This window comes from Trachurus japonicus, chromosome 18, assembly GCF_045865225.1.
Source record: "Trachurus japonicus isolate A0001 chromosome 18, Traja_1.0".
Lineage (NCBI taxonomy): Eukaryota > Metazoa > Chordata > Actinopteri > Carangiformes > Carangidae > Trachurus > Trachurus japonicus.
In genome coordinates this window covers 8,198,762-8,212,060 of record NC_140924.1, presented here as the reverse complement: position 1 = coordinate 8,212,060, position 13,299 = coordinate 8,198,762, and the positions used below count along the sequence as shown (strand labels likewise).

General features: G+C 44.3%; 1 protein-coding gene across 9 annotated transcripts in view; it reads right to left on the bottom strand.

The window, feature by feature from the left end:
• Positions 1–13,299, bottom strand: part of dysf (dysferlin, limb girdle muscular dystrophy 2B (autosomal recessive)) — a 143,544-nt gene that overhangs the window by 32,172 nt on the left and 98,073 nt on the right. For all 9 annotated transcript variants that reach the window (XM_085760245.1, XM_085760237.1, XM_085760241.1 and 6 more), the window contains 4 exons: positions 12,080–12,219; positions 10,203–10,291; positions 7,927–8,022; positions 7,674–7,815 (listed from right to left, as the gene is read on the bottom strand). In XM_085760245.1, coding sequence (XP_085616371.1) covers positions 7,674–7,815; positions 7,927–8,022; positions 10,203–10,291; positions 12,080–12,219 — 467 coding nt within the window. The remainder of the gene's footprint in view (positions 1–7,673; positions 7,816–7,926; positions 8,023–10,202; positions 10,292–12,079; positions 12,220–13,299) is intronic.

Genomic DNA, 13,299 nt, shown 5'->3' with positions numbered 1-13,299 from the left:
CACCTTATCATACACACACACAGGCCTACATCCATCACACACAGAAACAGCTCTGTCCACCGTGCGGTCACACACTCGACCCCTGATCCGCTCTACAACCACTGATGCGCGTGTCATGCCACACCGCGACAGTGTAGCCTACTAATCGCTCCTAATTAATAATACGGCAGGAAATATCAATAACAACGTAGCTTACCTTTGAAAACGCCTGCAAACTATCAATAGACCCTCGTTTTCCTTCTCCCAGTATTAGTCCTTTTCTCTTAGCGTTTCTAATGTCCTTTTGTTTTTCCTGCTGTAACCTGATGATTGACGTCTGTCAATCACTTTCCTCCTCTTTTCTTTTTTTCCTCGGGTTAAAATGCCTCCAAACAGGCGATCTATGAGTACGTCCTAACTTAACAGAGAAATAAAACACAGCGAGAGCACAACTAAAATGTGATATTATTGGCAGCTTATTTACAGATTTTAATAATGGAGGAGACAGCTGTCTGTCTGCTGCTCCAGCACCGCAGCACCGGCAGGATCAGCACCTGTAGACGTCTGTCTGTCCGCATGTCTCGTCCTTTCCTTGTCCGTGGTGCTGAAATAACGCGGAGCACTTTGCTCTCATTACTTTTGTTGCCAATTTAAATTCAGAATATTGTTAAAGCCTACAGTTTTTGACTGTGTTAAGATTCCTGTTCATGTCTGAAAATGTACATAATGATTTTGCTTTTTGATGAAAACCAACTTCAGTCCTCGTTTTTTCTGCTAAGTCCTGGTTTCTTGCCCTGATAGTGATTTTAACACTTAATGTGTTGTGCGTACCTGGGATGCATGGATAGTGCGTTTACTGCGTCCTTTCAGGGTTTAAAGCATCAGCGACACATGGGCACATAGCTGGCAAATAATTTTATGTTTAGGGTAGGGCCTCATATGAAATATTGAAACGGGCCCCCAGATGTCTAAGGCCGCCACTGGATGTATTACATTATCTTATAAAAGATCCATGGTGTGTGTGTGTGTCCGTGTTAGCATTAGGTCCGTGTTAGCCACAAGCCAATTTCATGTTTCCATGGTTTCCTCCGACTTTCCCAACTCAAACCAATCACGATTCATGACATGCATGACGTCATCTGCGTTCTTGACGAGATTTGTAACACCGAGACGGACGACTGATCTTGCAAGTGCGGTTTTCAGCCAGTGGGGGAGTTGGGCGCATTCAAGGCCTCCTCTCTCCTGATTGGCTGACACTGATGTGTGTTTCTACCAGAGCTCCAGAGAGAAGCTGGAAAACTATGGGTCAATTTCTTTTCTTAATCATTATTTCATAAAAAAAAACCCTCACAGTCGTTAATGTTGTTCATTTTTCCCTCTCCTTAGACAAAGTGCGTCTGATGGGAGGAAACATGTCGGGAGGTTCCTCTCAGTTTGGAGCAGCACTCGCTCGACACATCTCTCACTACATCACCACTTCCACACTGAGGCTGAGTGTGTGTGTGTGTGTAGATATGAACACACACATCTGTACAGGTGTGTGTGTGTGAGTGTGTGTGTATTCTACCTATTATCGCCTCTGGTGAGTTGACACTAAACTGCCAGACAGTATCACCTCTGTGCTAATGGGCTTCACCAAGCAGCTGCTGCTCTGCTCACTTCTTCCCTCTCTCTCTCCCTCTTTCCATTCCCTCACTCCTCCTTTTTATCTGTGTGTGTGTGTGTGTGTGTGACACTCTTTGGCCGCCACCGCCGCCGCCGCGTCGATAAAAAATATGGCTTTTCACACCTGAAATAAAATAGGTCCCCCGGTGATTCGCAGCAAATGTCAATACTGTAATGTTTCCCTAAAATACTCGGTGAGGAGATTTTCCATTTAGCGGGCTGAACTCCCGGCGCTCCACTCTGTGGATGTTTCTCTGAAGCAGGACACCCGATGATCGATTTACGGCGAAGTGAAGAGAGGGGAGGCTTCTGGCAAAAACTTTGATGCCATTTTTCTTTCTTTCCACAGTCGCTCGTCTCTGTGTTAAAACAGCACGCTGGGGATTGTATACGTACAGAACGAACCAGCGCTAACACGCCAGTCTTTGCCAGACGAGTCCAGATTTAAACCGCTGAGATATTGCTCTGCGGTGGCGGCAAAGCGGTTTTTTGTTTTGTTTACATCACCAGAGATAAGCTAAGGCGGGGTGTAACCATGGTGACAGAGATGGAGAAAAATGGCATTCAGAAAAAAAAGGAGTCAAATACGGTAACCAGATGGCTAACGCTGTGCTAGCTAGCTATAGCTTAATTAAACTAAAACCATCAAAACAGAGTAATCCGATCAGATTTTACTTTTCTTTTCTTTTTCTTTTTTTTTAAACAGTTGTTTCCGTTGTTCTCTAGGAGTTCAAAAATTTAGCTTATTTTGGAAGAGGTGAAGAGGAAGTTGTTTGACTGTTTTCCATGGACCTCGTATAAAAATACAACACATGCTCACAACCTGGAAATCTCCTATAAAATAAAATGCTTCTGATTATTTTGACCAGTCAACGTTAACGACAAAGATCAAAAGCAGGAAGTCGTTGTTTTGTCGGTTCAACAGATGCCAAATAGTGAAAATATATTAAACTGGGCCTATTTATATTTCACAGGTATAAACATTCAGTATTTTAATGATATGATATGTTGAACTGAACATCATCCAGAATGTATGATCTTATATTTAGGGCTTTCAGTCAATTGAAATTGAAATCATGAATAATTGAACATTTACATTTTTTCAGTACCTGAGAGGCATATTGTGTTTACAGTGTTAGTTAATGGACAACTAGGCTTTCTTATACAAATTTAACTTCATAATACATGACCCAAAACTCAACACAGAAACTCTCAAAGTGATTAAGGTGGATATTGTATTATATTATATTATATCGATTGATGTTGTTTTCTGTATTTTGGTTTTGAATGTTAAGTGACAGAACTTTGATATTTCCGGGCCACAATACAAACAGATTCATAGGCAAGGATTACTCCACGTGTTTTGAATATGTTTTCTTCAATATAATTGATCACTGACTTTAAATTTGTTTAGAAATCTGATGTAATTTTACCTTGGACATGTAAAACCGTGTTTTTCATTATACAAGCATCTTTGTTTTCTTCTTACAAACATGTAGCTACAAGATACCTGCTCTGTGTTAAAGTGACAGATGGACTCGTCTTTGTAATGACTTCACACCGACTCAGAGTCTAAATCCACATCATGCTCTCATACGTCATAACAACACACACAAACACTGAGGGTAAACACACTACACCCTTTGTGTGTGTGTGTGTGTGTGTGTGCACTGCTTGGCTCACTTATCCACAGACTCGTTCCAACTACATTAAGTTATCACTCCGCAGCCTTCACGAGCAGGGGTGGGACGCTGTACGCGAGTGTGTGTTTTAGTGTTTTAGTGTGTGTGTAACCGCTCTCTGCAATATCGAACAGCATCAATCAACTTCCTCTCCGCTGCCAGACTGTTAAGTTCAGAGTCTTGTTCAGTCCTCTCCCTCATTTCCTCCCTCGATGTTTCTCTCTCAAATCAAACCACCTCTCAATGTGACGTTATAATATTTCGCTAAATTACACACTGATGAAACCAATAAACACCTTTTGACACAAAATCATACTAATATTATGAAAAAAAAAAACATCTTGGACTTATTTATTACACTTTAACCATAAGTTATGTTAAAGAATCTATAAACACTTCGTCCACAATCTGCTGGTTGCTAGCCGGAGCGAGGAGAAGACGATTTAAAAAGCTTGGTCAAAACATGAATCTAAAAAGGTCCTCCATGTTTTACAGAAGCTGAAAAGTGGCCAAAAAATGTGCCACTTTAGTTTTATAAGACTTGATTGAATAGAGATTTAACTGGAAGATACAGTAACTGCACAGTTTATAGATAACCAGAGATCCTCTTCTTGTCTGCACATAGATTTGACTGTATATGTGAATATTTACCTAAAAAACACAATTAAAGTATAATTCATCTGTTATTCAATTAGTTTCAAGCAAAACTACCAAAAAATCATCTGTTTGCAGCTTCTCAAATCAGAAGGTTTGTGGCTTTTCTTTTTTTTCTTTTTTCATTTATAGGATTAAACTGAATATATTTGGGCTTTGGACTCATAGACATTGCTGAGTCATGAGAATAGAACAGATTCATCCAGGAAACAATGGCTGGATGAATCAATACTAGTGAAACTAAACGTTAAAATTAGTTCCTCGTGTTGAACTGAGAAAAACTGATGTTTTTTGTGAGGAAGTGTGACTTAGCTGATAGTTGTTGACCACGTCGCTATGACTCAGTGGTTATATCACCAGCCGCCGATGCTTCGGGCTTCAGGCTTAAGGCTTCAGGCGTCATAAACTGAGCTTCTGGCCTCGGGCTGTGTTTTGGAGTCAAAGCTCTCCATCCAGCAGAGGTTCTTGTTTTATTTAAAACTCCCTCTTGTCTTTTCAGCGGCGCGCTGATTGAGGATGCTGCTACGAGCGAGAGCGAACGCCGCCGTAAAACATGTCGGCTGGGAAACGGGGGCTAAAAGAGTCTGGACGTCCGGGGGCCAAGAAAAGCAAATGACAGCCGTGTTGTTATTCCAGCGTTTGGTGCGATGTTGTTTTAGCTCTTCAACTCGAAGTTTCATGTCGAGTCTCCGAGATCCAACGACGTCTGACTCACTGTTGGTGGACGGTAGATCACTGTGCTCATTAGTCCGTTGTTGGGTCACGTCAACTCGACCACAGGCCGTAAAGCAAACTGAAAATCCAGTGAACGAGGATGAAACATATAGGGAACGGTGGAAATGACACGTTTGTACATGATGTCGTAGAATAAAAGCAACCTTTGTCAGGAGGTCAGGAGATCCTTTGAGAACTTGTTGGTTCCATGAAGTTTCCCATTGGGCAGACTAGTACTCACAGATACATTATTATTTTATATTTATATTATATAATGTCTTTTTTTTGGGGTCTTTTGAATTAAAAACATGTGTGTGGACCTTTTACAGATGTTGGATGTGTCTATTCTTTCATCACCGTCATATTCTTACAGGAATTGACATGAAGCGAGTCTTGGGTTTTGAACTTGGCTGATTTCCTGTTTTTATTTTGAAATGTTTTCTTCATCATGTTTGTGTTTCACATGTGTATATTAACCCTTGTGTGTTTTTTTTTTATCCACTTACCTTCAGCTACCATCTGTCTTCGCCACTTCATCAGTGTTGATTTGTGAACTCCCTGTGTTGATGTTTTTTGGATTTTCTTTATTACCTCATGTTTTGAATTGAGTATAAGTGTATTCTTGTTATTTAAACACTTTTTTCCACCTTTGTTAAACTGCATTTGCATCCTTAGAACTTCAAAACCTTAAAATAATGAATTATAATACATCCTCTGATCAGCGCTACAGCTCCAGAGCAAATTTGGCGCTGCAGTGACTCGGTACCGGAAATGGCAAAAAGGGGGCGGGGCTAGCTTATTAGCAGACATGCTACAGAAACAAAACTCAACACTGGGACAAAACTTCATCCTAAATGTCTGAATTTTAAGTGTTGGTGTCTTTGAATGTTTTATTTTATTATGGTGAAGTGTGTTGAGCCCTCAGGGCCGCCGTAGAAAAACGTCCACTTTGTCTGAAAAACTATTGTTCTTCATATGGACGGAACAAAGCATTTCAGCGTAGGTCCGAAGGTAAGAAATAAGACAGTAAAGAAAAGGAAGATAAGACCACTTTTTTCCCACCTTTGTTAAACTACATTTGCATCTTTAAAACTTCAAAAACTTAAAAGAATGAATTATAATACGTCCTCTGAGAATCAACTTTGACGTTAACTCGCTATCGGAAAATGGCAAAAAGGGGGCGGGGCTAGCTCGTTAGCAAAGATGCCACAGAAACAAAACTCAACACTGGGAGAAAACTTCATCCTAAATGTCTGAATTTTATGTGTTTGTGTCTTTGAATGTGTTTTATTAGGCTGCAGTGTGCTGAGCCCTCAGGGCTACCGTAGAAAAACTTCCATTTTGTCTGAAAAACTATTGTGGTTCATATGGACGGAACAAAGCATTTCAGCAGGTAGGTAAGAAACAGATGAAGGTAAATGATAAACAGTAAAGAAATGGAAGATAAAAACACTTTTTTCCACCTTTGTTAAATTGCATTTGCATCATTAAAACTTACCTTAAAAGATCGAATTATAATACGTCTTCTGAGCAGCGCCACAGATTTGACACTGCAGTGACTCGGTATCGGAAAATGGCTAAAAGGGGGCGGGGCTAGCTCATTAGCAAAGATGCCAGAGAAACAAAACTCAACACTGGGAGAAAACTTCATCCTAAATGTCTGAATTTTGCTTGAGCATGTTTTGACCCCTCTGGGCCACCGTAGAAATGTCCGTTTTTGTCTGAAAGATATTGTTTTTTAATTGGACGGGACAAGGCGTTTCAGCAGGTAGGTACGAAACAGATGAAGGTAAATGATAGACAGAAAAGAAATGGAAGATAAGAACACTATTTTCCCACCTTTGTTTAACTACATCTGCATCTTTAAAACTTCAAAACCTTAAAAGAATGAATTATAATATGTCCTCTGAGAAGCAACTTTGACATTGCAGTGACTCGCTATCGGAAAATGGCAAAAAAGGGGGCGGGGCTAGCTCATTAGCAAAGATGCCACAGAAACAAAACTCAACACTGGGAGAAAACTTCATCCTAAATGTCTGAATTTTGCTTCAGTGTCTTTATGTCTTTGAATGTGTTTTATTAGGCTGCAGTGTGTTGAGCCCTCAGGGCTACCGTAGAAAAACTATTGTTCTTCATATGGACAGAATAAAGCATTTAAGCAGGTAGGTAAGAAATAATTAAAGGTAAATGATATACAGAAAAGAAAGGGAAGATAAGAACACTTTTTTCCCACCTTTGTTAAACTACATTTGCATCCTTAAAAAATGGCTACCGTAGAAAAACTTCCATTTTGTCTGAAAAACTATTGTTCTTCACATGGACGGAATAAACCATTTCAGCAGGTAGGAAATAATTAAAGGTAAATGATTGACAACTTTGACATTGCAGTAAATCGCTATCGGAAAATGGCAAAAAGGGGGCGGGGCTAGCTGATTAGCAAAGATGCCACAGAAACAAAACTCAACACTGGGAGAAAACTTCATCCTAAATGTATGAATTTGCTCTTTCTTGAGCGTGTTTTGACCCCTCTGGGCCACCGTAGAAATGTCCGTTTTTGTCTGAAAGATATTGTTTTTTAATTGGACGGGACAAGGCGTTTCAGCAGGTAGGTACGAAACAGATGAAGGTAAATGATAGACAGTAAAGAAATGGAAGATAAGAACACTATTTTCCCACCTTTGTTTAACTACATCTGCATCTTTAAAACTTCAAAACCTTAAAAGAATGAATTATAATATGTCCTCTGAGAAGCAACTTTGACATTGCAGTGACTCGCTATCGGAAAATGGCAAAAAGGGGGCGGGGCTAGCTACTTAGCAGGGATGCCACAGAAACAAAACTCAACACTGGGAGAAAACTTCATGCTAAATGTCTAAATTTAGCTTGAGGGTATCTTGAGCCCTCGGGGCCACCGTAGAAACGTAAGAAACAGACAAAGGTGAATGATAGACAGTAAAGAAAAGGAAGATTCGTTCCTACCTTCCTGTCGACGACACACAGCTGCTCTGCGGGGAGGTAGTGGAAGGGAAACAGGAAGCGGAAGTTGAAGTTTCCTTCGCCGCCCAGCGAGCGGTAGTGGACGTCCGTCTTCTGCTTGATGTGCTCGTGGCCGTCGAGCCACCTGAGAGGGACGGAGAGGAGAGGAGAGGACGAGACCATGCAGGTGAGGTCACGTGACTCAGTCAGAGAGGTCAAAGGTCAGAGGTCAGAGAGAGGTCGGAGAGGTCGTTACCCTTTGACGTAGATGTCGCTCATCCTCTCCCCGCTGAGGCTGACATCGTCCAGGATGACATCACTGGTGTTCCAGATGACGCAACGCAGGAAAAACCTGAACACCAACAGATGTGATTATTACCTCAACTATTGATGACGTTATTGATTAATTGATCACTGTTCACTGCGACTGTGATTGAGAAAAATGAACTCACTAATAATCAACCGAGCTAATTACATAAAGCTTCATGAACTGAGTATAATGTATTGATTAATTGATCTGGAGAACTTATTGATCAATTGACCAACTAACCAAGTAATTGACACAACAATATAGTGATGGACTCACTGATTCACATTTCTATTGATCGATCATTTGTTCACCAACTGACCTACTGATTGATGCACTGACTGACTGAGAAAGAGGAGGTGAAAGGAGGAAGAGGAGGAAATGAAAGGAGGAAGAGGAGAGAAGGATGAAGAGAAAGAGGAGAGGAGAAGAGAGGAGAGGAGAGGAGGAATAGATACGAGAAGATACTGATTGATGAACTGACTGATTGGCAGACCTATTGATTAATTAGGAGAACAGGAGGAAGAGGAGAAGAGAAGGAGGAGAGGAGAGAAGGAGAAAGAGGAGATGAAAGGAGGAAGAGGAGGAAATGAAAGGAGGAAGAGGAGAGAAGGAGGAAGAGAAGGAGGAAGAGAAGGAGGAATACGAGAAGATACTGATTGATGAACTGACTGATTGGCAGACCTATTGATTAATTAGGAGAACAGGAGGAAGAGGAGAAGAGAAGGAGGAGAGGAGAGAAGGAGAAAGAGGAGATGAAAGGAGGAAGAGGAGGAAATGAAAGGAGGAAGAGGAGAGAAGGAGGAAGAGAAGGAGGAAGAGAAGGAGGAATACGAGAAGATACTGATTGATGAACTGACTGATTGGCAGACCTATTGATTAATTAGGAGAACAGGAGGAAGAGGAGAAGAGAAGGAGGAGAGGAGACAAGGAGAAAGAGGAGATGAAAGGAGGAAGAGGAGGAAATGAAAGGAGGAAGAGGAGAGAAGGAGGAAGAGAAGGAGGAAGAGAAGGAGGAATACGAGAAGATACTGATTGATGAACTGACTGATTGGCAGACCTATTGATTAATTAGGAGAACAGGAGGAAGAGGAGAAGAGAAGGAGGAGAGGAGAGAAGGAGAAAGAGGAGATGAAAGGAGGAAGAGGAGGAAATGAAAGGAGGAAGAGGAGAAAAGGAGGAAGAGAAAGAGGAGAGGAGAAGAGAGGAGAGGAGGAATAAATACGAGAAGATACTGACTGATGCACTGACTGACTGATTGGCAGACCTATTGATTAATTAGGAGAACAGAAGGAAGAGAGCAGGAGGAAGAGGAGAAGAGAAAGAGGAGAGGAGAGGAGAGAAGGAGAAAGAGGAGAAGAAAGGAGGAAGAGGAGAGAAGGAGGAAGAGAAAGAGGAGAGGAGGAATAAATACGAGAAGATACTGATTGATGCACTGACTGACTGATTGGCAGACCTATTGATTAATTAGGAGAACAGAAGGAAGAGAGCAGGAGGAAGAGGAGAAGAGAAAGAGGAGAGGAGAGAAGGAGAAAGAGGAGAAGAGAAAAAGGAGAGGAGAGAAGGAGAAAGAGGAGATGAAAGGAGGAAGAGGAGGAAATGAAAGGAGGAAGAGGAGAAAAGGAGGAAGAGAAAGAGGAGAGGAGAAGAGAGGAGAGGAGGAATAAATACGAGAAGATACTGATTGATGCACTGACTGACTGATTGGCAGACCTATTGATTAATTAGGAGAACAGAAGGAGGAGAGCAGGAGGAAGAGGAGAAGAGAAAGAGGAGAGGAGAGAAGGAGAACGAGGAGAGGAGAAAGAGGAGAGGAGAGAAGGAGGAAGAGAAAGAGGAGAGGAGGAACAAATACGAGAAGATACTGACTGATGCACTGACTGACTGGCAGACCTATTGATTAATTAGAGAATGAGAACAGAAGGAGGAGAGCAGGAGGAAGAGGAGAAGAGAAAGAGGAGAGGAGAGAAGGAGAAAGAGGAGAGGAGAGAAGGAGAAAGAGAGAAGGGGGGAGAGAAAGAGGAGAGGAGAGGAGAGGAGGAATAAATACGAGAAGATACTGATTGATGCACTGACTGACTGATTGGCAGACTATTGATTAATTAGGAGAACAGAAGGAGGAGAGCAGGAGGAAGAGGAGAAGAGAAAAAGGAGAGGAGAGAAGGAGAAAGAGGAGATGAAAGGAGGAAGAGGAGGAAATGAAAGGAGGAAGGTTGTTTTCCTACTTCTTGGCTCTGCGCGGCGTGACGTTGAACGGCGGTCCAGGCGGTCCCAGCGACTTGGGGAACAGGTCGACCCACATCATCAGACGGCCCTGATTGGTCGACACAGACAGACAGCAGCAGCCAATCAGAAACAAGAAGAGGCGGGACATCGACACAAACACAACTGGTGAGGAGGGAAGGAGAAAGAGGAGAGCAGGAGGAAGAGGAGATGAGAGGAAAGGAGAGGAGAGGAAAGGAAGGGAGGGGAGAGGAGGAAGAGGAAGAGGAGGAGAGGAAGATGAGAGGAGGAGGAAGAAGCGGGAAGGAGAAAGAGGAGAGCAGGAGGAAGAGGAGATGAGAGGAAAGGAGAGGGGAGGAAAGGAGGGGAGGGGAGAGGAGGAAGAGGAGGAGAGGAGAGGAGGGAGATGAGGGAAGGAGAAAGAGGAGAGGAGGAAAAGAAGAGAAGGAGAAAGAGGATAAGAGGAGAGGAGAGGAAAGGAGGGGAGAGGAGAAAGATGAGGGAAGGAGAAAGAGGAGAGGAGGAAAAGAAGAGAAGGAGAAAGAGGAGAGGAGGAGAGGAGAGGAGGAAGATGAGGGAAGGAGAAAGAGGAGAGGAGGAGGAAGAGGAGGGAAGGAGAAAGAGGAGAGAAAGTGAAAGAGAAAGAGAAAGAGGAGAGGAGGAGGAAGGGGAAGAGGAGAGGAGATTGGAAGAGGAGGAGAAGAGAGGAGGAAAGGAGAAAGAGGAGAGGAGGAGGAGGAGGATTGACGAACAGCGTTGGACATTTGGAGTGATGTCAGAGTGATGTCAGAGTGATGTCAGAGTGAGGTCAGAGTGAGGTCAGAGTGATGTCAGAGTGATGAGGTCAGAGTGATGTCAGAGTGAGGTCAGAGTGAGGTCAGAGTGATGTCAGAGTGAGGTCAGAGTGAGGTCAGAGTGATGTCAGAGTGATGTCAGAGTGATGAGGTCAGAGTGATGAGGTCAGAGTGATGAGGTCAGAGTGATGTCAGAGTGAGGTCAGAGTGAGGTCAGAGTGAGGTCAGAGTGATGTCAGAGTGATGTCAGAGTGAGGTCAGAGTGAGGTCAGAGTGATGTCAGAGTGATGAGGTCAGAGTGATGTCAGAGTGATGAGGTCAGAGTGATGAGGTCAGAGTGAGGTCAGAGTGATGAGGTCAGAGTGATGTCAGAGTGAGGTCAGAGTGAGGTCAGAGTGAGGTCAGAGTGAGGTCAGAGTGATGTCAGAGTGATGAGGTCAGAGTGATGTCAGAGTGATGAGGTCAGAGTGATGAGGTCAGAGTGAGGTCAGAGTGAGGTCAGAGTGATGTCAGAGTGATGAGGTCAGAGTGATGAGGTCAGAGTGAGGTCAGAGTGATGAGGTCAGAGTGATGAGGTCAGAGTGATGTCAGAGTGAGGTCAGAGTGATGTCAGAGTGAGGTCAGAGTGATGTCAGAGTGATGTCAGAGTGAGGTCAGAGTGAGGTCAGAGTGAGGTCAGAGTGAGGTCAGAGTGATGTCAGAGTGATGAGGTCAGAGTGATGTCAGAGTGATGAGGTCAGAGTGATGAGGTCAGAGTGATGTCAGAGTGAGGTCACAGTGAGGTCAGAGTGAGGTCAGAGTGAGGTCAGAGTGATGTCAGAGTGATGAGGTCAGAGTGAGGTCAGAGTGATGTCAGAGTGAGGTCAGAGTGAGGTCAGAGTGATGAGGTCAGAGTGAGGTCAGAGTGAGGTCAGAGTGATGTCAGAGTGAGGTCAGAGTGAGGTCAGAGTGATGTCAGAGTGAGGTCAGAGTGATGAGGTCAGAGTGAGGTCAGAGTGAGGTCAGAGTGAGGTCAGAGTGATGTCAGAGTGAGGTCAGAGTGAGGTCAGAGTGAGGTCAGAGTGATGTCACAGTGAGGTCACCACCTGCTCGATGTCCGGCTGCAGGGGGCTGAACAGTCGTCTGGTCTCCACGTGCTCCGGTACCAGGCCCAGTTTCCTCAGGACGTGGAGCGACAGCCGCTCTCTGATTGGACCGAGGTGACGCTTGGACTCGTGTTTGTCCTCTGAGAGCGCACACACACACACACACACACACACAGAGAGACACACACACACACACGCATACACACACACAGAGGTTTAAGTGTAGGTCATAGCTCTGGTGAATAAATGACTGTTAAAGCTCCAGAGTGGAGAATGGAAACACGGGATACTGGGCGGACTGGGAGGGAGGGGAGTGGTTCACAGAGGAATTATTCATTATTCACACACACACATGTACGTACACACACACACACACACACACACACACACACACACACACATTGACACTGACACACACACACACACACACACACACACATTGACACTGACACACACACACACACACTGAGCTGCTGATTGGTCTCTGCATCACAGAGGGATGAGGAAAATCTGTGCTGCTTCCAGGCAACATGAAAATATCAACGTCAAAAGTTTATGACTGTAAACTCAGAGTCAGGAGGAGGAGGAGGAGGAGGAGGAGGAGAGGAGAGGATGGGAGGGGAGAGGAGAGGAGAGGAGAGGAGGAGAGGAGAGGGGAGGAGAGGAGAGAGGAGAGGAAAAGAGAAAGAGGAGGGAAGGAGAAAGAGGAGAGGAGAGGAGGAGGGGAGGAGAGGAGAGGAGAGGAGAGGAGGAGAGGAGAGGTGAGGAGGGGAGAGGAGAGGAGAGGAGAGGAGAGGAGGAGGAGAGGAGAGGAGAGGATGGGAGGGGAGAGGAGAGGAGAGGAGGAGAGGAGAGGGGAGGAGAGGAGGGGAGGGGAGGGGAGGAGAGGAAAGGAGAGGAGAGGAGAGGAGGAGGAAGAGAGGAGAAAGAGGAGAGGAAAGGAGAAAGAGGAGAGGAGGAGGAAGAGAAAGACGAGAGGAGAGAAGGAGAAAGATGAGTGGAAAGAAGGAAGAGGAGAGCAGGAGGAAGAGGAGAGGAGGAGAAAGAGGGAGAGGAGAGGAGAGGAGAGGAGGAAGAGAGGAGAAAGAGGAGAGGAAAGGAGAGGAGAGGAGAGGAGAGGAGAGGAGGAGGAAGAGGAGAGGAGAGGAGAGGAGAGGAGAGGAGAGGAGAGGAGAGGAGAGGAGAGGAGAGGAGAGGAGAGGAGAGGAGAGGAGAGGAGA